Source organism: Drosophila biarmipes, chromosome 3R (genome assembly GCF_025231255.1).
Source record: "Drosophila biarmipes strain raj3 chromosome 3R, RU_DBia_V1.1, whole genome shotgun sequence".
Lineage (NCBI taxonomy): Eukaryota > Metazoa > Arthropoda > Insecta > Diptera > Drosophilidae > Drosophila > Drosophila biarmipes.
The window spans coordinates 3,545,084-3,571,489 of NC_066616.1; the positions used below are offsets into that span (position 1 = coordinate 3,545,084).

Consider the following 26,406-nt stretch of genomic DNA (forward strand, 5'->3'; position numbering starts at 1 on the left):
GACAGAATGCTGTTAAGCACAAATAAAGCTGTAAAGGGCCAATACGTGGCTAGCTTTGATTACTTAATTCGCTAATTAGGTTTTATAAAAGTGATTTGTGATGAAATGGTCAGAAGTTTGTAGCCATGTCCGTCCGTCTGTCCGTCCGTTTCTACGCAAGGTAGTCTCCCAGTTTTAAAGCTATCGGGCACAAGTCATTTCTTCTGCAGGTAATAAAGTCAAGTCCTGGTGTTTCCCTAATACCCAGTACAAATAGTCGAGTTTCAAGCAAGTCAAATATCTTCCCCGAAAAGGATTCGGTTTGTAAAAGTCGTCCCAAGTATCTTCGAGTTGAAGGCGAATGGCAGCCCTCTGGCATACAACAAAAGCAGCCATCCCGGACGTGCAAAGGTCTCCTAAACAGCTGATCCGATTCGCAGCGCAACGAAAAACGAGCCAATCAAAACAAAAAGAAAAAATCTCAAAACATTCCCAAACGCGAATAGAAACACTCACGTTTTTATAAGATATTAACGAATTTAGGCTTCCGAAAATACATAAAACCGGACTTCAAATAAGTGGGAACCATGCAATCGTCAATCGAAGTGCATGAAGGTATATTAGAGACCCTCGTTTGGCTGACCTGCTGATGACTTGGTGATCAAAGTGCACTCCGCTCTGCATCATTCGCCACGACTTCCGCAGCAAATCCCAGTCGTTACACGAGAGGTAAGTGCAAAAGGTGGGCGGGGAAAATCCGCCAGTGCGGGGGAGCAGAACCAATTTCGTTGGCCACAATTCAATTTCGGGCAGCTGCCCACTCAGGTTCGGGAAAGGGGCGGATGGACAGGCTGTCTGTTGACCATTTTGATGACGCACTTTTGTTTCGGAAGGCGACCCTTTAGTCGGTTTGGGTTGCCCGCCACGTCAGGATGAATCTCTGTCACCAAGTGGGTTTAAATGTCTGGAACCATCTAAAGTTCAATACCACTTTTAACCGCCTTTCGCCGGATGTCTTTTGGAGCTCTGAATACTTTTGGGATTTAACAAAATTGATAAGTCACATTTTGACGAAACATCGTAAAAATGATGAAAGACTCTCCAGACTCGCGGATCCACGGGGCTGGGGGCTATATTGGGGATAAAAAGTAAACGCAAAAAGAATTATTAGCGTATTCAGATTTTATTGGAATTCGAATGCAGCGCTTCTTTTAATTTCACTCAACTATTTTCAACTATATCACCCTATATCAGAGGTCTAAGCCAATCGTTTTGTCACTTTCCATAGATATTCACAGCCGTAATGGCGGAGGAGAACGAGTTCCTGAACGCCTACGCCGGCATTAAAGCAGCGTACAAAGCGGCCATGACCCAGGTGGAGCTGGCCGTTGACCACGAGGAGCAGGAATCCCAAGAACAGGCCATACAGGCCTACGAACTCGCCCTGAAAATGATAGAAGACACCTTCCTAATTCCAGTAGGCCTTCCCGACGAAATTGATGCCGTGCAGACCGAGTGGAACGACGCCTGTGTGCTGATCCAAAAATTAAAGAGTGCCAAAACGGAAGTCAGCTACCGACTGAAGGTTTTACGGTCCCAGAGCCAACCTGTCGACGATACAGCCCAGGAGGCCACAGAGGGAAGTCGATCTGAAGTGGATGGTAACAGGCCATTGCTGGCTGAGAACCCCTCCACGCACTATGATATATCCAATGCTAGTGAAAGTCCCAAGACATACAGGGAACTTGCTACCGGATTGAGGGAGCTTCTGGCTGTTCCGGACTCGCATGCCTTGCTGGATGAGCTCTTCCGTGCCCAGGTCAAAATGTACCGGATTGAAGCCAATGGAACCGTCACCTCCATTAGTGGATCGTCCACTATGTCGCTGGTTATGTGCACCGTGGGTGGTAAATGGAAGTTCCTGAGTGGTATTTACTTCATTCAGTGCACCATGCCTAACGAGGAGACTGGAATGATTTGGCTGTACCCTCTGGTTCCCTCGATCACCAACTGTTATCGCACAGAGTATGGAGCCTTCATCCTTCCCGATATGGAGTCCCAGCAGCCGGGGAATGCGTTTGGCTTAATGCTAACGAAGGAAGGGCAGCCTTCGTTGAGTTCGGAGGAAGAATTGCAGGACTTGCAGCAGTTCTTTCTGGACTTGTTAGAGGCTGTACTCGCTGGTACGGTGGAGCAATTGAAGTCGCCTACCTCACAACGTGCTGGCTTAGCTTCAGATACTGTTTCCGGGTCGGAGCAGGTGTCCAGACACATTGTGAGTGCGGCCGATTTCATTGCTCGTAATATGGTGAAGGGCGCCGAGAAGACAGGAGGTCTGATGCTCAAAAGTACGCCGTACCTTATTTCCAAAATGACTCCAGCCTCGGCCGATGCTCCCACTCAGGTCCCCAGCTCTGTACAGACTTCTGGTTAGTCAATTCAAAAAATGCAAGTCTAAAAAGTCTCAACCTTATTTTTCTATGTAGTGGAAGTGGCACAAAAAGTGACCCATGCTGCGGCCGGGATGACAGGATGGATAGCGGGAAAGGTAGGCTCTGCTTCAATGGCAGTGGGTCGCTACCTGGCTCCTCACATCCAGGAGCAGGGCTCTAAGTTACTACAGAAAGGATTCGGTTACGACAGCAGCGAAGCGAATAGCACCATGGAAGGAGCCTTCACTATCGCAGCTGGAGCTGTTGAAGGTGTCACCACCGTCTTCGATGGCCTCGAGACGTCGGCTAAGATCCTCGGGAGCAGCCTCAGCCAGAACTCGGTCAAGATAATTGAACACAAGTGAGTTAGCATGGGATGCCTGATGAGGCACGGTTCGAATACACTTTTCCTTGGACATCTATTTACACTTCGAATACCGACTGCAATACAGCTCTTTTCTTGCATAATTTTAGATTTCCAAAATCGATTAACCTAATATATATATATGGTTATTTATATGTTTTAATACTCACATTCCCTTTGAATAGTGTAATGCCGACGTGTTCTTTAAAAGTTTTTAACTCTATGATTGCAATTTCAGATACGGCCAACCTGCAGGAAATCTAGCCAGTGGAACCTTTGACACGGTGGGCAACGTTTTCGTGGTTAGCCAGAACGTGAACTACATAACTCCAAAAGGCATCGCCAAGAAAATGGTCAAACGAACTGGAGAAGCTGTGGTGAGCGACTACAAAAGAGACTTACGCAAATCGGAATCTCATTACATAAATGCGGGAGCTCTTTATCCGGATCTTCGGGCTTTGAAGGAATGAGTGCCGCATTACCAAAGATATTTAACATACGATGTAATTTTTGATATTGATACACTGATATGGAATGTGAAGCTCTTTTATTAAAAGTCCTCCAAACTTTTCTCAATATGCAAAACAAAACAACTATTTTTTATTAGCATGTATGAAATGAATGTAGAGAACAATTTTCCTATTTGACGAAAGGTCAGCTAAATCGCCATAGAAAATATTTTTATACATGTTTCTCGTAGGGTATCAAAACAAAAACTCCTCTTAACGAGGTGTGGGGGTCGTGACGATCGCATCATCAACATTCAAAAGTTCTGTTATCAACTGTTGTGACCAAAAATTCGTATACATTCATTGATTCAAAATCTGCCAGGCGTGCCATCCCTGTTCCGAAGGTCGGACTTGCATCGAACTTTTTTGCTTTTCCAGTTCACAACGACAAAACAAAGTCTTCATTTAAACGATTTTGCGAAATTTTAAGTTATAGTCATTACTCTACATATTTGGAATATTTAAAGATATCTTTATGATGTTTTCGCTAATCGACCAAGAATTATAATGGCTTTAAATAAATTTTTAAATAAATTTAATTATTTTATTAAGTTTTGTTTTTTTTTTTAGTGTTGGTTACCAGCTATAGAGTTAAAAACATTTGAAAATTAAGTTTGAGTCATTAGGAAAAAGATAAAAAAAAACAAGAAAAAAGTTAGCTTCGGCAATCCGAAATTTGTATACCCTTGCAGTTATAAGAAATAAACAATTTTAGTAACACCATGTGAAATTTTTGAGGATTGTAGCTGACTTCCAGACCATTTTTTTTTAACATCTATATGTTAGAATAGTCCGATTTTTATTAAATTGAATTCGAAATTCTTAAAAATATAAAAAGTTATATTCCTAATATTATAAGATAATATGTCAAAAAGCCCGAAAGCTTTAATTTGTTTCATATTATTTTCCCACCAATTAAATCTAATTTAAAATTCAGAACTAATGAAAAATTTTAAAGCTATAGTTTGTATTTATGGCATCTATATGATTTCCGATTTTGATAAAATTTAATTCGAAATTCAAAACCAATTAAAAAATGTTATTTCCAAGTGTAGGAGGTTATATGTTAAAAAACACCGAAGATATAATTTTTTTACGATTTTGTTGCCGATAGTTCCTATATAAGCTATAGGATATAGTTGTCCGATCCGGCTGGTTCCAACTTATATACTACCTGCAATAGAAAGAAGACTTTTGGGAAAGTTTAGCCCGATTAAAATTGAGGGACTAGTTTGCGTAGAAACGGACGAACAGATCCTGATTAATATATATACTTTATGGGGTCGGAAACGCTTCCTTCTACCTGTTACATAATTTCCAACGAATCTAGTATACCTTTTTACTCTACGAGTAACGGGAATAAAAATACCAAATTTAGCGAGTAAATTTTGGAGAGCAGCGCCAGCCGCGTCCTAAAGAATACGAAATTTGATATTTGGCATGTTCGTGCAAAAGCCGCTTGAAATACAGAACTTAAAATAAAGGAAAAAACACAAAAACCACGCCAAAGACGCCCTCAAGAAATCCGTGCTGATTTGAATGGACCCCAACAATGTCTCATTGTTGTGGGACTTTACCAACCGTTGCTTCCGGTTGGTAAAGTTACCACATAAAGGCGACCAATCGAAAAGCCTTTTAGAAGGAGGATGAAATATGGGACTTTGCTCCCTACATAAACACGCAAATACGATCTCCGCCATGCCCTCCATCGGGCGCACATTGAACTCCATCCCCAAAAGCTACTTGGCAGCTGGAGGGCAACAATGAAATCGTCGGTCTGATCTGAGTTCTATAATATTTCAATCCACTGCTTACTCTCCGAATGACGACAAAGAAAATACTAAAAATACCGAGCAGCCAAATTTAGCGCCAAACTGATTAGTGATGCGCCAAAAACATCGCTGATACTATCGATAGTTCCTTAAGCTCCGTGAATTTAGTCCCACCGGAACTGGCCACACTGATCCGCTCGTTTTGAAATTACAAGTACATGTCGTCGGCAGTTCGTTTTTTCACTCGGTCGCAGCTGCAGCACATTTTTGAACTCGGCGCGCGAGTACATACCAACCGAGCGCTTTTCGTGGTTCCGGCCCTTGGCACGGTAATACCTTGTGCTGGCCTGCAGTCTTGAATTTTATTTTGCCACCACGCACCGGGCCTTCGTTTCAATTACCACGGAGTCCGTGCGGAATTGGGAGTGCACCTGTGCAGCGGAAATTCGTGAATCTAGTCGCGGTCCGATTACCGCTTGTGTGGGAGGGAGAGGTGTGTCTGTCAGAGAGTGTGTGAGTGAGTGCCGTGTTATTTTTGATGTTTATGGGCAGTGTAAGCGGAAAAGTGAATAATACTAGCTTGAGTGTTGCACTTACGACACAGCGAAGAGTTTCTCGCTCAAAAATACCAGTTTAAACAACTACCTGAGCAACATCACCACTGCCCCGAACGGCCAACAGCCCAAGCAACAACAGTTCTAACAACAGTACACTAACAAACACGTTTCCATTTTATTTTTCTGCCTCGCGCTCGCTGGCGTGTCTGTGGGAGTGATGCTGTGTGTGTGTCGTGTTGCACCCGAGTGTAGAAATTTCTAATGATTTGTATGTGTTCCCGAAAGCAGCTCCGAACAACAACATCAACAGTTGGACCCCGGACTCCATAATCCTTTTTATAATTCGCCAACGAAAACTACTGCAGGCGCAGCTTTGGTAAAGTAGGGAAAAGCGACGAAAACACCACAGACACATTTGAATTCGGCTGGTGAGTGGTTGGATTTAACCTTTTTCTTTTAAATTAACTAACTTTAATGCTTTCCTGTACTGTGTATGTGTGTACATTGTGTGCAACACCGCAGAAATAGAGGAACATCAAAAAGGGAAATAGCTTTCCAAACCATCATCTGGTCAATGCAGTATGGGTATCCGAAAGATCAGAAATAATTAAAGACTCCGAAAATAAGACTTCTAAGAGGCGCAGGCCTACAATAAGGCAGTCAGTAAAGAGGTGTTTCTTTTCAAGCTCAGCTTTATTGAAGGGATTGGCGGGCTGAACCCATTCACCTGACGTAACAATGGCAGCAAAATATCATGGTGATAACCAGGACTAGGGAAATCGCCTCGAGAAGCACCCTTGGGCCTGGCTCTGGAAGCTCATATGCTCGTAGAGCTCGAGTTATTCTTTCTTCCATGAAGAGATGTAGTATGGCAGTGTATTTTTAAAGCTGCTCACACCCTTACTTTACTTTTCACCTTGCAGGCCAAATTTTCCCACTGCTCAAACTTGCAGCGTTAAGCGTCTAGTCATTTATTTCATATCATCATTATCGTCATCACCTGAGCTACAGGTTTTTAGCTAATAAGGCAGTGGCAAGAGACGGAGAAAAATGGTTAAATTATAATCGAAAGAAAAATCCATCAGTGGAAAGTTGATTTGATTGCATTTGCGGAATGCAGTTGCCAGGGTTGCCTAGTTGTGCGGCAGGGCGACGCATTTTTCGCTAGCCGTGCACTCGGCTAATATTTCAGGCTTCATGCTTCATTTGCTTTTCGAGCAGCCCAAGTCAAGTTTCTGCATGATCCGCTGGCAAGGGCGATTGGATTCGATTGGATCGGAGTGGATCGGAGTGGATGGCACAGTACAAAGTTGGATGTTATGGGATAGAAGAAAGGCCTTTGAAGGGCTGGCATGCATCACATACTCGACAAAAGCCTCTAAGCTCAGTTACGTGGAGTTCCTACCTTGCTATGGGTGGTGAGATTTTCAAGCAGCGCTAAGTTCCGTTTCGATCGTTCCTAACTAGAGTTACTAATACTTCAACTTGGCATATTTAAAATGGTATAATTTAACAAATGATTAAGTTCAAGCGAATAAATTAAATCACTTCAAGGTTCCAAGCTTTGCAACCCTTGAACTGAAAATTATCCTTATCAAGTGTTCACTTTTTAGTGTAGAGAAGAGGTTTTTAAAGATACCTTTTACGCGTACCACCCGCAAAAAGATAATAAATCGCTTCGGGTGACAGTGACTGGAACATTTTTTCTGCAACTGGTAGGGTGGGCGGAAAATGTTGCGTGGGAGCCTAGACTTGTGGGGCCGTTACACAATTACCCAAAGCATTTCCCAAGTAAATGAAATGTTCATCCCACTCACATAAAAATCAATTCCTTTCTCCCCCATCCACCTTACGATCCACCATACCATACATAGGCGAAACCGAGACATTTAACTAAAGAATTATAAATAAATTTAAGAGGCGGTACACTACTTCAAAATAATACTTTTTATTTTGTTCTTTTATTTCACAACACATACGTATAGTTCTCAGCGGATTGTTAAAATAATATAATATAATATAAACTTGATAAAATGTTTTTGTTTTAATTACATTCAAGCAAATCATTGTTTTCAAGTAAACATTCTCTCAGCACAAATCCAAAACTTGTATGGAAAATTTTGTCAAATTTATCAATTTGGCAAAATTATTTGTTTTGAGTGTATTTGTCTCTTCTCTTGACGGCGGTTTTTGCCTTACCGTCTGTTTTCGCCGAGTCTTTCCGTTGCTGCCGTTTTGTTTATGCTTTTCCCATCTTATTGTTTTTGCGCGCCTCGTGCGTCAATTTATGTGAGTTCGGTTCGCCTGCAAGACGGAAGCGCTTCTTAATGATTCAAATAATGGTAGCGGAGCGGCAGCTGGAAAAACTGAGGAAAAGGGTGTCCCGGCAGCTTTTTGCATTTTCCCTCTCCACTGAAAACTCTCAGTGGGAAATTTGCGTCGCGCAACTGCCCAAAAGCCGCCGCTCTGCAAAACTGGTTTGCCACATAATTTCCAAAGTTGCAATTTTCATTTTTATGGCCATTTGTCTTGGAGTTGTTTTTGCCTGTTTATTTTTTATTTTTCAGTTGAAAGTGTTAATGCCCGTTAAGGCAGATTTGGAGCTCCCTGACTTTGCTTCTCCTTCGCGGTTGAGGAAATACACGAAGGAACCCATTTTATTTTAAATATTTAAAGTTTGTCAGTTCCTTCTCTGACGGTTTCTTGACATCTTCAAAATCCAAAAAATCTTTAAAAATACCAAAAATGATATTCCCAATAGTATAAGACAATTTGTCACAAAACACCAAAGCTAAAATTTGTTTCATATTATTTTTCGACCAATTTTTTGTTCATTCCTAGGCAGCTACATACATATCCGATATCAGTCGTCCGATTTTGATAAAATTAAATTCGAAGTTCAAACGAAGACGTTTTGGGAAATTGTCATGACGATAGCTTTAAAACTGAGAGACTAGTAGACGGACGGACATGGCTAGATCAAGAACTCCACTTTGTGGTGTCAGAAACGTTTCCTTCGCTGCGTTGCAAGCGTCTGACTGAAATCATAATGCCCTCTGCAGGAGTATAAAAATAGTTTGAAATCGCATGCGATTCATACTGGGCTAACCCTGCCTCTTCTGGGGTCCGGTAGCTTGTATCCGATTTCATAACCACTTCTGTTTTGGTGCGGCTCTTTCATAATCTACCGAAAGCACTTGTCACCGCCAGCTGGCCGGCAACCTCCACTGGGCCACCCATATAGGCCCAGTTTGTGCTCGCCGCTTACCTGTTCCACCACCAAACACAGGTGACACTTGTGCAATTATTGTAAAATGTTATTGTCCACTCTGGGCCCAGTTTGTGTATGCATTGAAGAACCCTCTTGGACAGAGTGCTCACTGAAACGAATGGTTTTATTTTGTACCGGTAGCTCCCTGTCGCTTTTGAACAATGAAGCGTGTTTTGTGAAAATTCTCTGTGCTGAGCGGTGGCTGGTCCAGCTTATTACTTACCTGTTACTTCAACCATTTTCGTTTTCACACGCAGGCCTGGAAAATGGAAAATGCACTTGCCTGTGGATTAGTTCGCCCTCGCTTGAATTTCTTTGTCTTTCCCGTTTTGCCGCTCTTGCTTTTTTCAATGAGCGGAAATGCCGCAGGGTCTGATTTCTTCTCAGACATACAGCAAAAAAAGGGGTCTAGGAAGACCATATTTGCTTTTATGATATTAATAATAAAGCCCTTGATTTAAAAACCCATTAATTTGGAAATAATAAATCGATATTTTTTTAATTTTTGTTGTTGGGTTTCTAATTTACAAGAAAGTGATAAAAACTTTTAAATTTTTTTTGTTATATTACAGTTTAATTTTTTTTTCGGTGTGTCTTATATTCTTCGACCTAAACCGGGGACCTAAAAGTGAACCCCTTATTTTCGGTCCCTACTGAGTTTAGATTTACGCTAGCGCTCACAATTTAGGCGAGGTATCCTATCAGACTATAGAAAATTGGTGGCGCCGGATGAGTATTTATTATTCTGTGTTTGTGACTTACCCAATAATTAAAATGCAACCTGATTATTAAGTTGGGTTCGTTCTGCTTATCATTAGTGCGCTAGCTTGATTTAGTGCGTTGCCTTGAGAAAATATGTTTACATTTTAAAGGCCTGCTTTAATGATTTCGACTGTGTTTTTACTGGGAGCGCTGAATTTAATAAGTCGTTTAACAATTAAATAAATCCAGTACCACGGGACTCCACAAATTGCAAATTGCAAATTGCAATTGCATTATCTTTCTAATTGTCGGCCCAACTCCTCACGGACAATTGTGAAACATGGTTGGCTTTAAATTTAGCAGCCCAGCACGTAAAGGATACATTCCTACACACAAAACCGGAAACGATTTGACCTATGAAATAGTACCTCTTACGTAATACGTTAACGTATTGGTTAAAATAAAGAATAGTAATGTTTCTATAAAATATTTGATATAAATGGAATTATTTTAGAAGTGAAATAAATGTAAGTAAATATTAAAACCTATTCCCTTTGGAATGGATTACGTTTCTAAAAACAAATTACACTTATCTCGGAAAAGATCCTATGTTATTATTAACTTTATTATTAAATAGTGTTAAAAATATTACTTAACTATTAAAACTTATGGTTTATGTATTACATTAATATTATTGGTCTATTTTAGCAATCTATTTTTTGAGTTATACCTATAGATATATACGATCGTACATATGTGTTAAAGCTCTTTTTAAATGTATGTATAAGAGTATATAAAATACAAACTGCTGACCTAGATTCGTAACCACACTGCGACAAAGTGGTGCTTACGAATCCAGAATTTAAAATTATTGTAGGTAACTGCGTTTCGGGTTGTGGAAGTAGGGCCTAGCGCCCTGTACTTGGTAGTTCTCATAGCACGGTAGGAAATACGTAACATTGGGGCCACCCTTCGACACCAATCAACCTACCCCAACCCCACCCCTGTTAGCCCTTAGCAGGCGTCTGTTAACTGTGCGACGGAGCTCGGAAACAACAGCTGTTCCCTGTGGGCGCTCCCGAAGGGGAAACGAGTGCAATAGAGCTATGTACCCACCCTCGGCCCCACACCAGTTGGCTATACAGACTGCGATTGCAACAGAGTCGGCAGCTTGTGACCTATATAAAATTGGATTCATGTACACATAGGGGTATACCTACAGATATCGCATTTTTAGGGGCCCAGCAAACGTCCTGAGTATGTATACAAATGGCGTTCCACGTTCCTGTATACTCAACTTCAGGTCGGGAATCCGTCGGCTTGGGTCCTGTCAGTTGGCCCGAATGCCTTCCGCCCCGGAAAATGGCTCAGTTCTTTTTGCGGTCTTAACGCGTCAAGTTGGGCCCAGTCGGCTCTATTTGGAAACATGAGGGAAAACTCGTGAATTTTTAATATTTGACGGTTGAAGTCAATTCACCGAGATTACGGTGTGAGATGTAAGGATGCAAAAAAAGTGAGCGGCGTGCGAAATCTCCTTAGGAGTGGTTGATACCAAGTAAATATTTAGTCTTCCCATTGGCAGGCCCTGTCTGGGGCTACCTCTGTTCTATACGTACTCCGCCTACCTTTGTTTCTGCGGTCTTATTTATATACTGCAATTGTTCACACCTAGCAACCTTCAGGCAAGTCTTATCAGCCGCATGTATAGAGTTCTCACTCGGCCGCTCTCCGTATTGTCCAGCGACCCACATATGCAAATAAAGAGCTCTGATTGCACCGTGAACTGCGACGCAATCAGATTTTATTTACGTAAGGCGCCAGAAAGGGCTTGATTAGAGCCAATAGGGGACGCGCTAGACACATGGTGACTGAGTCCATATATGGAGCAGCGTCAACGTTTATCAGCAATTATCACAGAAACGTAAAGTTTATTTGGCGGCGCAACGCCCCAAGCGCTCCTCTCAAGTGAATAAAACCTTCTCTGTTTACGTTTCTGCCACCAATTAAGCTTTTATTTACTTTTTTTGTTAGGCTTTTCTTTTGAGGTCAATATTGTTTTAAGATGAGTTCAAAGCGAGAGCCACTGTCGGATAAATTAGCTGATATTGCTGATATTGCAAGACGAAAAGTTTACATAAGTTAAGTCGGTACTTCCCGAAGAACCAACCACTTAGCATAAATCCGAAAAATAAAACATTTTGGTCTATTACAATTTATACAAAAATAATAGTGATATGCTGAATATTTGTTGTTCTCCGTCACCTACGATAAGTTAACGCAATTAGTTTTACTATCTATATCGCATTGCCCAGTAATCATGTGCTTGCGCTATCTTAACTGAATTCCTAAAATATTTATAGCTTTAAGTTTGCAGCTAAAAAGAAAAGCTGCAATAATAAAATCAAGTCGGTTGATCGATACGTGCAAAGCCTCAGACACTCTTGCTCCGTGATTAAAGCACTGAGTGGTTGCCTAAGCGGTCAGCCACACCATAATCCCTGCTGGTCTTATTCCACTGCTGCGAAGGTCAACCAGGGGCCTGGGGTTGGGGTCACATGTCAAAGTCGATTTAGGGCAATCCTCAAGCCAGATCTCCCCAGAGACCTTCGCGTTCGGCTTTTCGGTACTTTATCTCGTCTTCAGCTGCCATGTTAACTATCGCATACTTTAGGCCTGTCGCATGCCTTTTTCTTTTATTTCAGCCTTTAATTTTTGATAAATGGGCTCAAGTTACTTCACAGTTCCGGTGAACAGTGACCGATCTGCGGGGTACGGATTACCAATATGACATTGTGATTAGGTGTCTGGCTAATTGGCCAGCCTTTCTTCTTGCCAGGGCAAATTAACTCTTATCAACAGAGGCCTTATTTTGCTTAAATGAAGCCATTTCTCTTGCTGGGAAAAATTTCACTTTTATTTCTATAGAGCCAGTTTACTCGCTGTTGCGGTTGCTTTTGCCTTGCCTGTAACACGAAAAGCGAAGCAACTCTAATAAATAAAATAAAAGGCAGTTGAATTGTCTGCCTGCGATGTCGGTGTACATGATGCAGTTGCAACTGACAAAGTAAGTCGGTGGGAAGCTATTTTACTTCGTTTAACTCCGTAGAAAACATTTAAAATCTGAAAAAAATTAAAAAAATTTTAAAGCATTAGTATAATATTATTTGTCGTTACTTGTTCTTTTTTGTTCATTTATTCCTGCTTATAATAGAAGAATAAGAGATCTGTAATTCGTAGTCATTTTTAAATGTTCATTGCAAATCATTTGCTTTGCCGTATTTAAGCGATCGACTCACTGCTGGAAAACGCACTATTACAACCTTAGGCCATTTGCCTAAGATCCAAGACTATGAGCTACGCTAGGGCACTTCCTTCTTCCATGCAAAGGTGAGGCCCAAAGGGCAAGGAAAAAATGCTTGAGGAAAATTTAAATGAAATCGTGTTTAAGCGGAAAATGCACTCGGGGCTGAGCTAGCGGGCTTGGCGGCGCGGTGAAGCTGTAGCGCGGAGAAGTGGTATCTAATAAAATGCACATTATTGCGAATTCGTTATGGCCAAGAGCTCCGCTCTCGGCTCATTGCTGATATTTTCTCGCTGGGATGCGGCCATGCAATTTTGGTGGCTTGGCTTTGAGGGGTTCCCGAGTGGAGCTCGGATCGAGTTTTGTGCGGCCTTCACCTCGCTGCAAGACAGTGTTGGGGAGCGACAGTTGCCCCAATGTGACGACAGATGTGCTCTGTCGTGGCACCAAGGAATTCGCGAAATTTGCTGCAGCAACATCAGCAGAGGCAGCAGCAGCATCAACATCCCAGCAGCAACACCAGCCATCACCTGGGAGTGACTTATGCGCATGCCCAGCAACAAGTTTTCGCTGCCTCCAAAGTAAACAAACTTTTCTTCAACTTCATCCATCACCTTTTTCTCTATCTGTACAGTCCACACTCTGCACGTTTACTTCAACAACTATGTTGCATACCCGGTACTCGTGTTTGAAATAGTAAGTAACCGGTAGGAGGAAGTGTTTTGACCCTTTAAAGCTTATCATACTTTAGCAGGATTACGAGCGAAGTCCGTCTGTCTGTGCGAGTTGGGATTCCACATTTTGAAGAATGTAAATGAGAATTTGTTTTGCTTATCATTGTCCATCTATATGCTAAAAACTGATACAATCGGATCATTTATTAAAAGGTGATATGCATTTAAAGTCATCTCTGCTAAGTGGAGCAGTTGGCGAAATCGGAAAGTGTCAGTCTGTCGTTTTTTAACTGAATGGAGAGTTTAATTGTTGCATTTGATAATAGCAATATAGTAAAATAATATTGTAGTTTACTGTACTTCTTTCTCTGTTCGCGCCTCGCCGCGAAAGCCGGTTGTTTGTTGTAAGTTGGCCCCCAGACAATGTTGGCCATGTGTGCGCGGCTTGGTATGCGTGCGTTTGTTGGCCTCTTGACGTCTCCCTTGCCTGTTTCTTCCCCAAGTCTCTCCTCATTCTGTGGCCGTTGTTGCAAGTTCAGTGACTGCAGTCTGCAATCCGCTGAGGCCGCAATCCGCTGAGGCCTCACACCGATGCTTGCAGCCTTCGATCCCAATCAGTTTACGCTTTGCTCACAAAATTGAATGACCAGCCATTGATCATCATCTGCGTTCAGGGGAAAAAAGGGGAAGACCACTCCCCGCTTAGCATATGTTTGCATTGACCAACACTGTCAAAGGTCTTTGAGCCACGTTAACCAAATGGTCAGTTTCCGCTTGTGCCCATCCAAAAAGTAAACAATCATGATTTATTTATAGAATGAGCTGAAAGGGGGGGCCCGCCTGGTCGAGCTTATCAAGTTGAATTCTTTGCACAACTGAGGATAGTTTAGTCACCCAATCAGTCACTTCGGTGTGAAAACTGAGTGCTCAAATATTAACTGGTTGTCTAAACTGGTCTAAGGCACATAATAATGGATTCTATTGTTGGAGAAATCACAATGTTTGGCTTTGTCATGGGTTCGTAATCTTTGTACTGTGTCAAGTGCCTCGACTATCAGATAATCGTTAATCAACAAACCCTTCTTAAAGCAGTATTTTGACTGCTTAAAAATCGATTGCACTTAGTGTTGTTACCCTTCACGTTCACAAAAAAAAGCGAATGGTAAAATTGACAAAATATGAGATATGAAAAAGTCATTTACAATTTGCACTTTTTAATATAATATGTTTTAAGCAAAGTCTTAACTTTTCAGTGTTTGGCCTGGAAGTCTTTGAACGACATTTCCATACAAACGTTATAGAGTTTTTGTTTCGTTTTTTGTGTAAATAATTGTACTGTAGGAGGCTAAGTGATTTTGATAGTTATTTATAATAACTATAACTTACTATTTTAATTGTGGTTTTAAAGTAAATATATTCTGGATCAGCGTCACTAGATGAGTCAATCTAATATAGCACATTAATAAAGGATTACCTGCCATTTGGGAAAAATTTTTCCTCAGCAGCGGAAGTTTGTTTCAGCAGGGTGAGTCACGCTCACTCTTTGCTCTCTGCTTCCTGATAGCGTGGGCACTCAACTATAGCATTTTTATTGTATTTTTAAAATTTTTAACGTGCATCCAATACATTTTATTTGGCAGGTCTATAAAGTTGGTCCTCCCCAGGAAAATCAAGAATAACACTGTTTTTTCATTAGCTTGGTGTGTTCGTAAACAGCGAAAGACCAGAAACAATTCAAAAAAACTTTCAAGCCAAACAATAATTGTAAAATGCGATCGTAAAGCAGTAAATACTTGCATAGAAAGCTTCTTCAGACAAGAGAAAATATTTGTCCAACAAGCCAATGGCAAAAGCCAATTACACTTTACATTCTCTGTTCTTTGTTTCAAAATTTGTTTTTTTTTAATGGCGTTGTTTTTGTTTTATGTGTATACTTTCTTTAGTATTTGTAGTATACAAAAACACAAAAAAAACTTTCAAATTGTCTTATACATTTTTTTCGTGTTATTAAGGCACAATTAATAATCTTGTCACGGTGTTTTCCCTGTTTTTTGTAATTGCGTGCATTTTTTCTAATTTGTATGTCTACCTGGCTATCGGTTCGTTGATTAGCATTTTATACAGACTTACAGAAAGGTGGGGAGGAAGTCAGATATCAGAGGACGTATCAGTTCGTTCTCCGGCCATTCTACTGGTGAAAATGTAGTGCTGGCTTTATGGATTTTTGATGAACGAAGAAAGTCTCTAGACACCTGACCATATTGATCAGGTTTCCCCTTCTCTAGGTACATACGTGCTATTGAATTGAGGATTAACTGGGTTTTTTGGCTAAAGAAAGTTGGGTTTTCTTTCTGTCAATTAACGGGGCGGAAAGAGTTCTATTATGTGGATCACTGTCGAAGATACGCCCAGATGATAACTTGATCATAGACTGTGTTAAATTAAGATGCATTTAACTAAAAATACATACGAAATAAAGTTAAGAAATTTAAAATTAAAAAATGGTTTATTTGTAAGGTATTCTTCAATTATATGTAAATTTTCTGGGACAGCCACTTTAATGGGTTCATTTAGTGGGTTTATATAAGTGAAATTCTTCGTTGGAGTTCTTTGATTCGCCACGACTCGTTGCCGTTTTATGATCAATTTAGTAAATGATCCCATTCCAAGGGACTGCCATCACTCACAGTGTTTGATCTTCAAATGAATACAATATCATTAGATGGATCTGCAAAGTCATCCCTGGCTTTGCTTCAATTTTCTAAAGTTTTTGCGTGCGTTAGAAATGTTTCTGTACGTTTAAATTGCATATTTATTAGCAATTGGCACGGACATTCGAATCTTTGCCTCGCGACTTCGTTTAATTTTATTTTTCACATTGGCGTTGAGCTTCCAGATACAAGATACATCTTTGCTTTGGCGCCATGCGGGCAATAAAATAGTTTTTCGGCACACCAAAATGACGACAACCGAGTTTGTTCATCTTAATTGAAACGGCCTAAGAAGAGTTGGAGGTGGTGGCAAGTGGCCCCAATAAGACGGCAGAAACCGAAACCGCAAAAATATTAATTTTCTATTCAACTGGGAAGATTTGTCAAGAATTTCGGTTTGACTTCGCTTAGCCTGTGGCAATTTAATGAATTGATCATATCCCCTCCCGTGTCTTGCAAAGTGATCATCGTCATACTTAATTGTTTGAGAAAGAACTAAACACGCATTCGATCAATGATGATTCGCCGATAGATAGTCATCTCCCCGTTTCTGTAGCGTCTCTTGCCAGCATAATTTATTGTAATTCGTTAGTTGATGCCGTCAAATAAACAAAAAAACGAAAATAGCGAATTTCGAGACTATTTTTACGCGGTTTCTTCGCCCTGGCTGGCTGATCTTCAGGAATTTTGGCTGCGTAAAAATTAAAATATCGCCGCCTAGCTGTCGAGGGTGTTACGCATTTTGGCTCCGCAAATTATGCAGTCTGTAATAAATTTCTTAAATATTTGTTAAATGTATATATATATTTTTTTATTTTAATGGTCTTTAAAAAAATGTTAGCCCAATGGATTGCGAATAATTATAATAAAAAGCACCATTAAGAGAGAAAGGAAGTTAGTTTTAGCAAGCCAAAAAAAAAGAATGTATATTGACAGATTTTTTAAAATTTTAGGTATTCTAAAGTACTTTCCAAGAGCTGAAGTTAAGTTGGACGATTAAGCTTGTTCTAGTTTGCGAAGAATCGGACATGGCTAGATCGATTAGTTCATTGATGCTGATCGTTACACCTCCTGCAAGGGTTTAAAAATTAATTACCCTTGAAGGAATTGGAAAGAAATAAGAAAGGAAGATTGCTTAAATTGTTCAATAAAAAATTCTAGTTCCGATTATTAAAATAAGAATATTATCTTAATATCAACGTCTTTAAGCAATCTTTTATCTGTCTTTCCATAGAAGGAACCTAACATTTTGTGTTAATTCCTTGAATAATCATTATCATCTTCTTTTCGTGAACATGAAAAAAAAAAATTAATTCGCAAGTATAAAATTATTGTGATCTGATCTTTTCGATTCTTAATAAAACCTAGAAGATGGTTATGATGAATATGCTACATAGTAGTTTTATCTTCTCCAGCAGTAATTTAAGGAAAAATTTTCTAAATATAATTTATTTGTTGCGGCGCACATTACCGATGCCATCGACACGAAACCTGGCGGAGGGTAGCAAAATTTAAGCTATAAGGTTATATAAAATCTGACTTACCAATACTCCTTTTTTGCTTAAAATAATTTTATTCATTCTTTTTTTCTTTTCTTACAGTATTTTATGCAGCTTTTGAAAATTCTTCGAAAAGATGACTATTTGTATGGTAAGTCATTGCTCTTACCAACGTCTATTTATTAAAACTAATTGAATATAATCTAATCAAAATAAATGGAACCAATTTTTTTTTAAATGAGAAAAGATTACACTATAAGAAAGCACGAGTAAAAACGACTTTTTCGTTAAAACATTATATTATTGTTTCCGTAATTAGTTTTTAGTTTTCTAAAAATCGGAAAGCCAAAACGCTTTAGAAAAACAACACGCAAGAGTATAAAAACTTTACCTTTTCTTTTTTTTATATTTTTTAAAATTTTTTTATATTTATAACTCGATAACTTATGGTGAATGAAATATAAATATTTTATAGAGCGTACAATTTAAATTAGTGAAATGGAGGAAAAAAGATTTAATGTTAAGGCTGCTCACACTATAAAATGGGGAAAAGCTTTTATTTGGTTTTTAATGTTTGCCAGACAAGCGCACACGAAAACAATGTACACAGAAATAGAGCAGGCCAAATAAAAAACCATAAAAACCGAAACTCGAAAAGAAGCCAAATAGATAAAATATAAAATGAAGAATGAGAAATGCAATGAAAACTGAGTTATAGAAAGAAAATACGGTGATGAATACAGCGCTAAAATGCGCCCCACAAAAATAGAGCAAGGCATGTGGATAGAAATGAAAGAAATTAGATGAAAATAGGTTCCATATAAATATATATGCGTATACGAAGCTAAAAATACACAAATATTCGAGATTTTTGTAGAGAGCTCCCTGTCTTAGCCAGACAGGAATTCCTCCCGTTTCTTCGGGTTTTCGGCGTGAAAAGGCAGAGAAAACGAAGCTAAAAATTGGGAAACACGTATTTTTATTCTGTTTTTGTATTTTACTTTTGGCGCTAAGACATTTTGGGACAACAGAATTTATGGCGCTTTTCTTTAAATAATCCCAGCCAAGAGACTTTCGTTTAAACCTCGAATGAAGAATTTCTCATTTAAACTTTAAAACTGCGGTCAGACCTTGCGAACAAAATACCTAAAATATAGATCTACTTAAAAATCTTAAAATCTGTGTAAACTGTCATTTTATTAAAGTTTACATGTTCTTATACCGCGCTTGTGGTAAAAAGGTCAACGTTTGTCGATGCCTAAGACTTTGTCATTCCCAAGTCGTAAACGCTCAGCAGGTCAATAATTCCGTCACCCCACCAACCTTAGCCCAGTCCAATCCATTTGAGTAACCAAAGTCAAAACTTGCTTTCTATTTATTTACCAGTAAAGCATTTAAATGTCGTTAATTATTCATAAAATAAATGACATATTCATAGGCCTCGATGAAGTTTATGATACGCATAATAAAATTTTTGTGGACTATGCTGGCACGTGTTTTGATAGTCAACTTGAAGTAAAATCTAAAAAAAAAAGTTTGATGGACATGAGACAGGTTGGAGAAGGTAACAAACGTATTGTATATGTGTCTTAAAGGTTTGAATAGAAGCTTTTTTTGTAAAAAAAAAAGTTTTGATTCTACAGCTCTTTTTCAAAATCAATCTTTGGAAAGTCTTGTCATCATAACAAGGAACCAATTTCAAAAGCGAACGAGACTGTAAACAAAAATCTTTTTCTTAGAATTACCGTTTGATGTTGTCAACCCCATTTTGCACGTAGTAGCTGGGCCTAACAAGCCACGATAGGTTATACTCTAGAAAACATTTTCAGACAAGATACTTTAAAGAGTTTTAAAACCCTTTTTAAATTAACATAAGTATTATTATACCCCTTTGTTGTAGACTAAAAGGGTCTATTGTATTGGGGAAAAAGTATGTAAAGTGTAAAAATTTTTGTAATAAGATTATTTTCTAGTGGATCGTATAATTCGCATTCTTCACAAAAATTGATATAAAAATTTTGTATCGTTACTAGTTTTTAACCTCCTTAAGAAGTGTATAAAAAAAATAATTATTATATAAAAGTAAGTACACAACACCGAACCCGGCGTGCTCCTAAAGAAGAGAAGAAAACTTGTAATTAAAACATAAAATATGCATGTCCATGAAAAGCAATGTTTCACAGTTAAGTCTCCAAAACAGGGAAGAAGAAATTAGATTATAAGGCAGAGTAGACCGAATACCTCAGGATTAATTGTCAGAAAGAGGTTTGTAGCTCGGTGATGATGATGACGACCTAAAACGCGTCGATGACGCTACTCCTCTCTAGTGTTTTGGTCTCTGGCGAAGCCACTTCATATGGCACTTTACACTCACTTCGGTACAAACAGTAGCAAAATTGTTCAACTTCATTTGTTTCCTCTAGACATGCCTTTGAGCTCACTTTTTCAGTTTACCTGCTTTGTTATTGTTACTGCTTCTCCTGGTGTGTTTATTGTATACATGAAATTGTCTCAACTCCATTCCCACGCATATTTCTTGGCGTAGTTGTTACCAAATGTAATAAAAATAATAATATTTTTTGTGGTTGAAAAGAGTCCCACTCATTTGCCAGGCGCCAAGTGCCCGCGAGCATGCTGAGGTTAGATGATTATTTAAAAGCATATCTGACAATCAAATGCGTTTTCTCGTAGATGAAATTGATAAAATGAAGTAAGGAACCATTTTTCCTCATCATAATCTTAGCTGGCGGGTTTTATTTTTCCGGCAAAGCTGTTGAGCGATTTGATTCACTGATATGAAAGTTTTCCCACTTAGCCACCTACTTTTTAATAGCTTCTAGCCATTTTGACTTTAGTTTTCTTATATTAAATTAAGGCCCTGCAAATATGGGTAATTTTAAACCGCAATGGCGCTTATTCTCTATTTGAATGTGGAAACTTACCTGAAAGGTACAAGTTGCGAGATTTCTTTTATTGAGCTTTTTTTTTATTAAAAAAGTGTTAACTGATAACTGGTGTTTAAAAAGCTTATTTTGCTCACACATCATAACTTTCGAGATCGGAACTATAATAATTAATAAAATTTTAATAAGCTGAATAAATGAAAAAGTAGGTTTCCGATACGTAATTATCCGTTGTAAAATAGGTTTATATTTTTTATATTTTGCTCACACATCATAACTTTCGAGATCGCAACTATCATAATTAATAAAATTTTAATAAGCTGAATAAATGAAAAAGTAGGTTTCCGATACGTAATTATCCGTTGTAAAATAGGTTTACAATGTACATTACAGAAATGATATAATGTTAATCCCAACTTTTGAATAGTCTGATGAATACAACACATTTCTTATCTTACGAGCAAATTGATTATGTTAAAGAACAAAGAGCCTTCTATAAATCCGGAAAATATTTTGACTTAGAATATTTTGCAGTCTACAAATATTACTGTCATTTCAAACAAAAAGTACTCTTAGTACAGCTCAATAAAAAGTGGATTTTAAAAATGTGAGCTCTTCGTAAAAACATCACCAAGTAGTTGTTGCTTTAAGCGACCAAATGAGCAGTCAAAGAATATGCAAATCCGCATGCAAACTCGTTTGAATGATTTGCGTTATATGAATGGACTGAACTGAATAATCTGCATGAATGCGCATATGAAAGTCCGAGGCAGACGTGCTCCATTCTATAAATTGTGCAAAGCCCCATAAGATACAAAAAAATACTTTAAAATATGGGAACTAAATAAGACCAGATTATCTTGTTAATTTTCAGATGTGCCTTGCTTTGATTGTATTTCGTTGGTATTTGCAGGTTTTTGGCTCTGAATCGTGAGCTTTTGTCTTTTGTTTGGCTCTTGTCGTTTGCTTTCTGGCACTTCTTTTGGCTCGTTGGCGTTTCAATTAAATTATAAAAATAACAATTTGCTAATTTTTGTATCGCATTGCTAAATCTGTATCCGTATCTGATGATGAAGATGACAATGACGACGACGTTCTTTTGCGGTTGACGGGCGACTGTGGGCGTCTTTACTCTCGAGATGATATCATATTCCGCATAGTTGCCATTGCAACGACCACGGAATTCGTTCTCTGTAACCCAATTGTGTCTGTCCATCAAAGTGATGCTGGGTCGTCTTCCTTTTTGAGCATCTTCCGCAGGCAAAGGTCTTAACTCGGCTATCATTTGAGCTGGCTGGGCGGATGAGTCACGAATCCCGGATCATCACCCGCATGCCTGAACAAACCAGTCTCTTACCTTTTTTAAGGATGTGCTGATTAAAATTTACGCACAAGGTCATTTTGGCTCTACGCCTTAAACTCCTTTAGACATGAAAATTAATGCATGGCATAAATATTGCCCTTCGAAAAGGAGTGAGAGGAAAAGGCGCATTTAGTTTAATCAACAACTGGTTGCTGAGACTGCACGGAAAGAAATAATATTTATTGTGTTTAATGGAAACCTCAGAAATTTTAAAAAATACATAGTAACAAAATAATAAATGTTTTCATACTTAGCTCTATTGAATCTGATAATTGACACTAACTGAGGAAGTAAACTATAGGAGTAATTTGAACTGACCGACTTTGGCCACATTTGTTTCCAGCGTGGTCCCTGAAAGCTGCGCTCGCTGGCCGATCGGTGAACTTGGGGTCTGACTTTGACTCTGGACCGATCGGAGGTTCATGGCAGGAGAGAACGGCTGAAAATGCATTTGTGGCACAGCTGCGCATGGAAAATGCTTTTCCGACAACGACACATTTCTGTCATCATCAATAATGCCGCCGTATAGACACTTCTTGTCGCTTGTCGCTTTGTGGTTTGCCTTTTGCCTTTGCCTGCTGCAACAACAGCAACCAACAAATTGGCACAATTTCTCCTCCATATGCGTGTTATGTTGCAAACGCTGTGTGGCTTGGCCGTTGCCACTATCAGTATCCCAGTAAAATAACCGCTGCAGCATCAGCAGCTGACATCTCTTGCGGCCGAAACAGCGTTCAACGTTCAATGTTCAACCCAACACTCCTTCCATTTTTTTCCCGGTCTGCTGTTGCAGATTTGTTGCCGGCTGTGCAGTATCCAACATGAATTGTGCACAGCTGGCGCAATCGCTTTGCATACCCTTTCCACTTATATTTCTTTTTATACTCGATCAAGACAGAGAGAAGGATTACTTTCCGACATATTTAAGGGTAAATATCTTTTGATCACCTTCATCGACCTATCCAGGCAGTCTGTTTTGGCGAAAGCATCTCGGGATGCTCAAAGAACTGTATTTCCAACCAGATATATTTGGTTCTTATTTTGCCACACCCATTACTAGTAGACAACAGGCGTTAAGGCGTTAAAAAATACTTTCCATATGACCTATATGGAAGAGTTGAAGACTAGGTATTCGATATAGTATTCTGATCCGGAATTGGTATCCGATATTTCGTTATCAACATATCAAACGAATTTCTCTCAGCAGTGCACTAGAAATTCGTTGCATTGGCAGCTGCGACTACATTTCGGCCAGAAGTGAATGTAGACTGATCTTTAATCAAACAGTTAGCGGCGCCGCCGACGCAAGATTGATGGAGCCTTGCTAAAAGACGATCACGAGCCTTCCACGCTCTCCATTACCCACATTAGGCCCCTGCGCTTTCTATGCCTCAACTATTGCTCCTGATTTTTATATTTGTATTTATTTCTGACCCTTTAAAGTCAACCCTTAAAGTCGATCCATCTGTCCGTCCGTCTGTCCGCTTCTACGCAAACTTTCCAAAAATGGTCTTTCTATTCTAGGTAGTAAATAAGCCGGAACGAGCCGTATCATAAACCTATACTCCATAGCTCCAATAGGAATAATCAAAAAATGTTTTTTGACATATGAAATTCTCATTCCTTTAATATTTTCGATTTAATATTTTCGATTTATTTTAATACTTCGATTTCTTGCTTCTCAAAGTTAGCTTTCTTTCTTGTTTTAAATAAAGGCAATATACCCACTTATTCTAGAAGTAATGGGTATAATTATACTTTTGTTTTTAATTTTTAACAACATTTTTATAAAAATCATAGCTGTTATATGAGTAGTATCTATAATTATATACAAATCTGACGCAGTTATACGGTTTTGTGATGCGATTTTAATTGCATGATATGGTGCAAACTTCAGCTTGCCGGCTTTGTTTCGCAAAGCGGTCAAAGAGTTCGAACAATTTTCGTATGTACGAATGTGTGCGCCCATTTTAGGCCATGCGACTGTCTTTTGTGGCTTTAATTAACGGCCAACGGAAACATATGCGCTTTCGTCTACGTCTTGGGTATTTTGCTGATTTTTCCCCCTCTCGCTTCATGTTGTCTTAGGTTACCGTCCAACCAAGTGCCGCTTTCGTGAGTGGAAAAGGCTGAAACCCCTCTCTTAATTTGTGGTTTTTGCATATCGATATGCCTTTTCTTACTGGCCTCCCCTCCATTTCTCAACCCATTTTTCCAACTGGCATGCTGCGATCTCACCCGATATGTCAATGTTCTATATGCCTGACTGATTTGACTGAGCTAAAAAAAGAGAATAGCTGCTGTTGTTTATGGCACGGCTGTACGAACGATCCACTGTCAACTTTTGTAAACTTCCGGTTCTGTATTTTCCCCGTCTCGTTGGTTTTGGCCAGTATTTTTTATTCGTTCTCTTTCTCTCCCTCCAAAAAAAGCTGTACGAATGGTGAAGGCGGTAGACCTTTTTATACCCTTGCAGAGGGTATTATGATTTCAGTCAGAAGTTTGCAACGTAAATATATTCTTGATCAGTATCACTAGACGAATCGATCTTGCCAAGTCAGTTTTAGTAAGTTTTTAGCATATAACCCCCTACGCTTGGAAAAAACATTTTTCAATCGGACAACTATATATATCACACAGTTGCCAAAGGAACGTTAGGAAAATTGTAGAAAAATATTTATTAGCTTCGGTGTTTTTTGAATTATTATCTTATAAAATTGGGAGTAAATTTTTTTATTTTTACGAATTTCAAATAAAATTTAATGAAAATAGGACGACTCTAACATGAAGCTGTCACGGAAACGGTCAGGGAAATAATGAAATATTTATTTAAAAAAAATTAGTTTTAATAGACTGAAGCTAGCAGCAATTTTTAAATATTTATCCGTGCTTGAATTTGTTAAGCATAAACTTTTTCGGGTCTTACAATGTTTAACTTGTTTATAACTCTAACCTCAAAATAGGTGGAGACGCGTTAGTTTGGCCGTGGCACTTGGATGTGCAGGAACCCCTAGAATCTATATGCTTAATTTTAATTTTAAAGATTATATAGATTTCTAGATCGGACCGCTGTTTATTCAGACAGACAAAGGTTACCCCTTATTAATACTAAGGATTGAGAAACAAATGCTTTTAACTTGTATGTGTATAAAATCGGAATCCCTTTTGAACAATCCAAAGAACTATTGGCTTTAAAACAGTACTACCATGAATTCAATTAGGCTAGGCATGTAGATCCATCATTTATTTTAATTAAATAATATAATATAAATAATATTATAATTAAATAAAAAAATCGGATCGAAATCGAAATCGGAAAATCGGATTAAAAGTGTCCAGATTTGACTCCAAAACAAGATGCGACCACAGTGAGCACACGTTGACAATGGAAACCATTAAGCTCCGGCTTCGTCTCACATTTCCCATCTGCTCCCCAGCTACTCATCTCCTCCAAGCCCTTTCTTCGTGGCGATCATCTCCGCTTTAAGCAATCACTTTCGGAAAGGGTTCAATGCACCCGTCAGCATAACACACGAAGTATCTCTGCGGAGGTTCGTGCAGCCCCCAAACTGATGGCGATGGTGATGATGATGATGGTCGTAGCATAACAGTCAAAACAACCGAAAATCCGACGATGGAAGAAAATAAACAACCAACCGTAATGACTGCGGCTACAGAAAACACAATAACAATAACATCGGCAACCGCATCTGCCAATAATAGCAACAATGTTGCAGTATTCGACTGATCGCGACTGTTGCACAGTCATCGGACAGCGGAGGGCCATAAACACGGCTTATTATGGTGACACCGGCTATATCTGTCTTTTGGCCGATGGGGCCACACTCGTGTCTTCCAAAACAGAACTATTTGGCCCAAGCTAACTTTCTAAACATGCACTTCAATCTTGAAGTGAAATAATGTCACTCTGCACCAAAGTTCCCTGGCTTCCTGGTTAGTATCCAAAAAAGAAACAGCACTTAAAAATGTATCCAAGCGTAGCAGAATTAACTACTCAATTCCAGGGAATCCAGGGACATCCCCAACGTAAAACCGAACTTCTCCGAAACGCGAGGTTGCGAATTCCGATGACCCGTTGGCGTATTGAATGCAGGCAATTAACAAGAAACGCAAAAAGTGTAATTAAGAGGAAATTAGCAGCAAACAAAGCCAAAAATGCGCGCAGCCTGTGCGTGCGATTCGAGTGTTGCAATTGCAACTAACAATAGTTGCTTGCCTCCAATTATCATTTCTGCTCGTGTGTGCGGATTTCACGGTACTCTATTGTTTTGCATTTTGCAATATAATGCAGAAAATACATCAATAACGAAACATGCAAACTTGTGTCTTCTTCTATTGGTGCCAGGGA

At 39.2% G+C, this 26,406-nt stretch overlaps 2 protein-coding genes across 9 annotated transcripts in view; both read left to right on the forward strand.

Annotated features, from left to right (window-relative positions):
• Window positions 1-385: 385 nt before the first annotated feature.
• Window positions 386-3,368, forward strand: LOC108032939 (protein spartin). The gene is made up of 4 exons (XM_017107012.3): window positions 386-708; window positions 1,268-2,408; window positions 2,466-2,772; window positions 3,014-3,368. Exons 2-4 carry the CDS (start codon window positions 1,283-1,285, stop codon window positions 3,243-3,245), a joined length of 1,665 nt encoding a protein of 554 aa, XP_016962501.1. The 5' UTR covers window positions 386-708; window positions 1,268-1,282; the 3' UTR covers window positions 3,246-3,368.
• Window positions 3,369-5,261: 1,893 nt separating this feature from the next.
• Window positions 5,262-26,406, forward strand: part of LOC108032903 (uncharacterized protein CG43427) — a 55,957-nt gene continuing 34,812 nt past the window's right edge. For 2 of the 8 annotated variants that reach the window (XR_001768648.3, XR_001768649.3), the window contains exons 1-2: window positions 5,282-6,041; window positions 17,874-17,922. The gene's annotated coding sequence lies outside the window, so the exon portion shown is untranslated. Of the gene's footprint in view, window positions 6,042-17,873; window positions 17,923-26,406 lie in introns of all 8 variants that reach the window. The other 6 variants (XM_017106953.3, XM_017106949.3, XM_017106950.3 and 3 more) reach the window with 6 other exon arrangements.

What these genes read in the sequence shown, in the direction of transcription:
- LOC108032939 (XM_017107012.3), top strand. Translation starts at nt 1,283, where the DNA reads ATGGCGGAGGAGAACGAGTTCCTGAACGCCTACGCCGGCATTAAAGCA. An exon ending in CAGCTCTGTACAGACTTCTG is followed by an intron (nt 2,409 to 2,465) that starts GTTAGTCAATTC and finishes TTTTCTATGTAG; the next exon opens with TGGAAGTGGCACAAAAAGTG. An exon ending in GTCAAGATAATTGAACACAA is followed by an intron (nt 2,773 to 3,013) that starts GTGAGTTAGCAT and finishes TTGCAATTTCAG; the next exon opens with ATACGGCCAACCTGCAGGAA.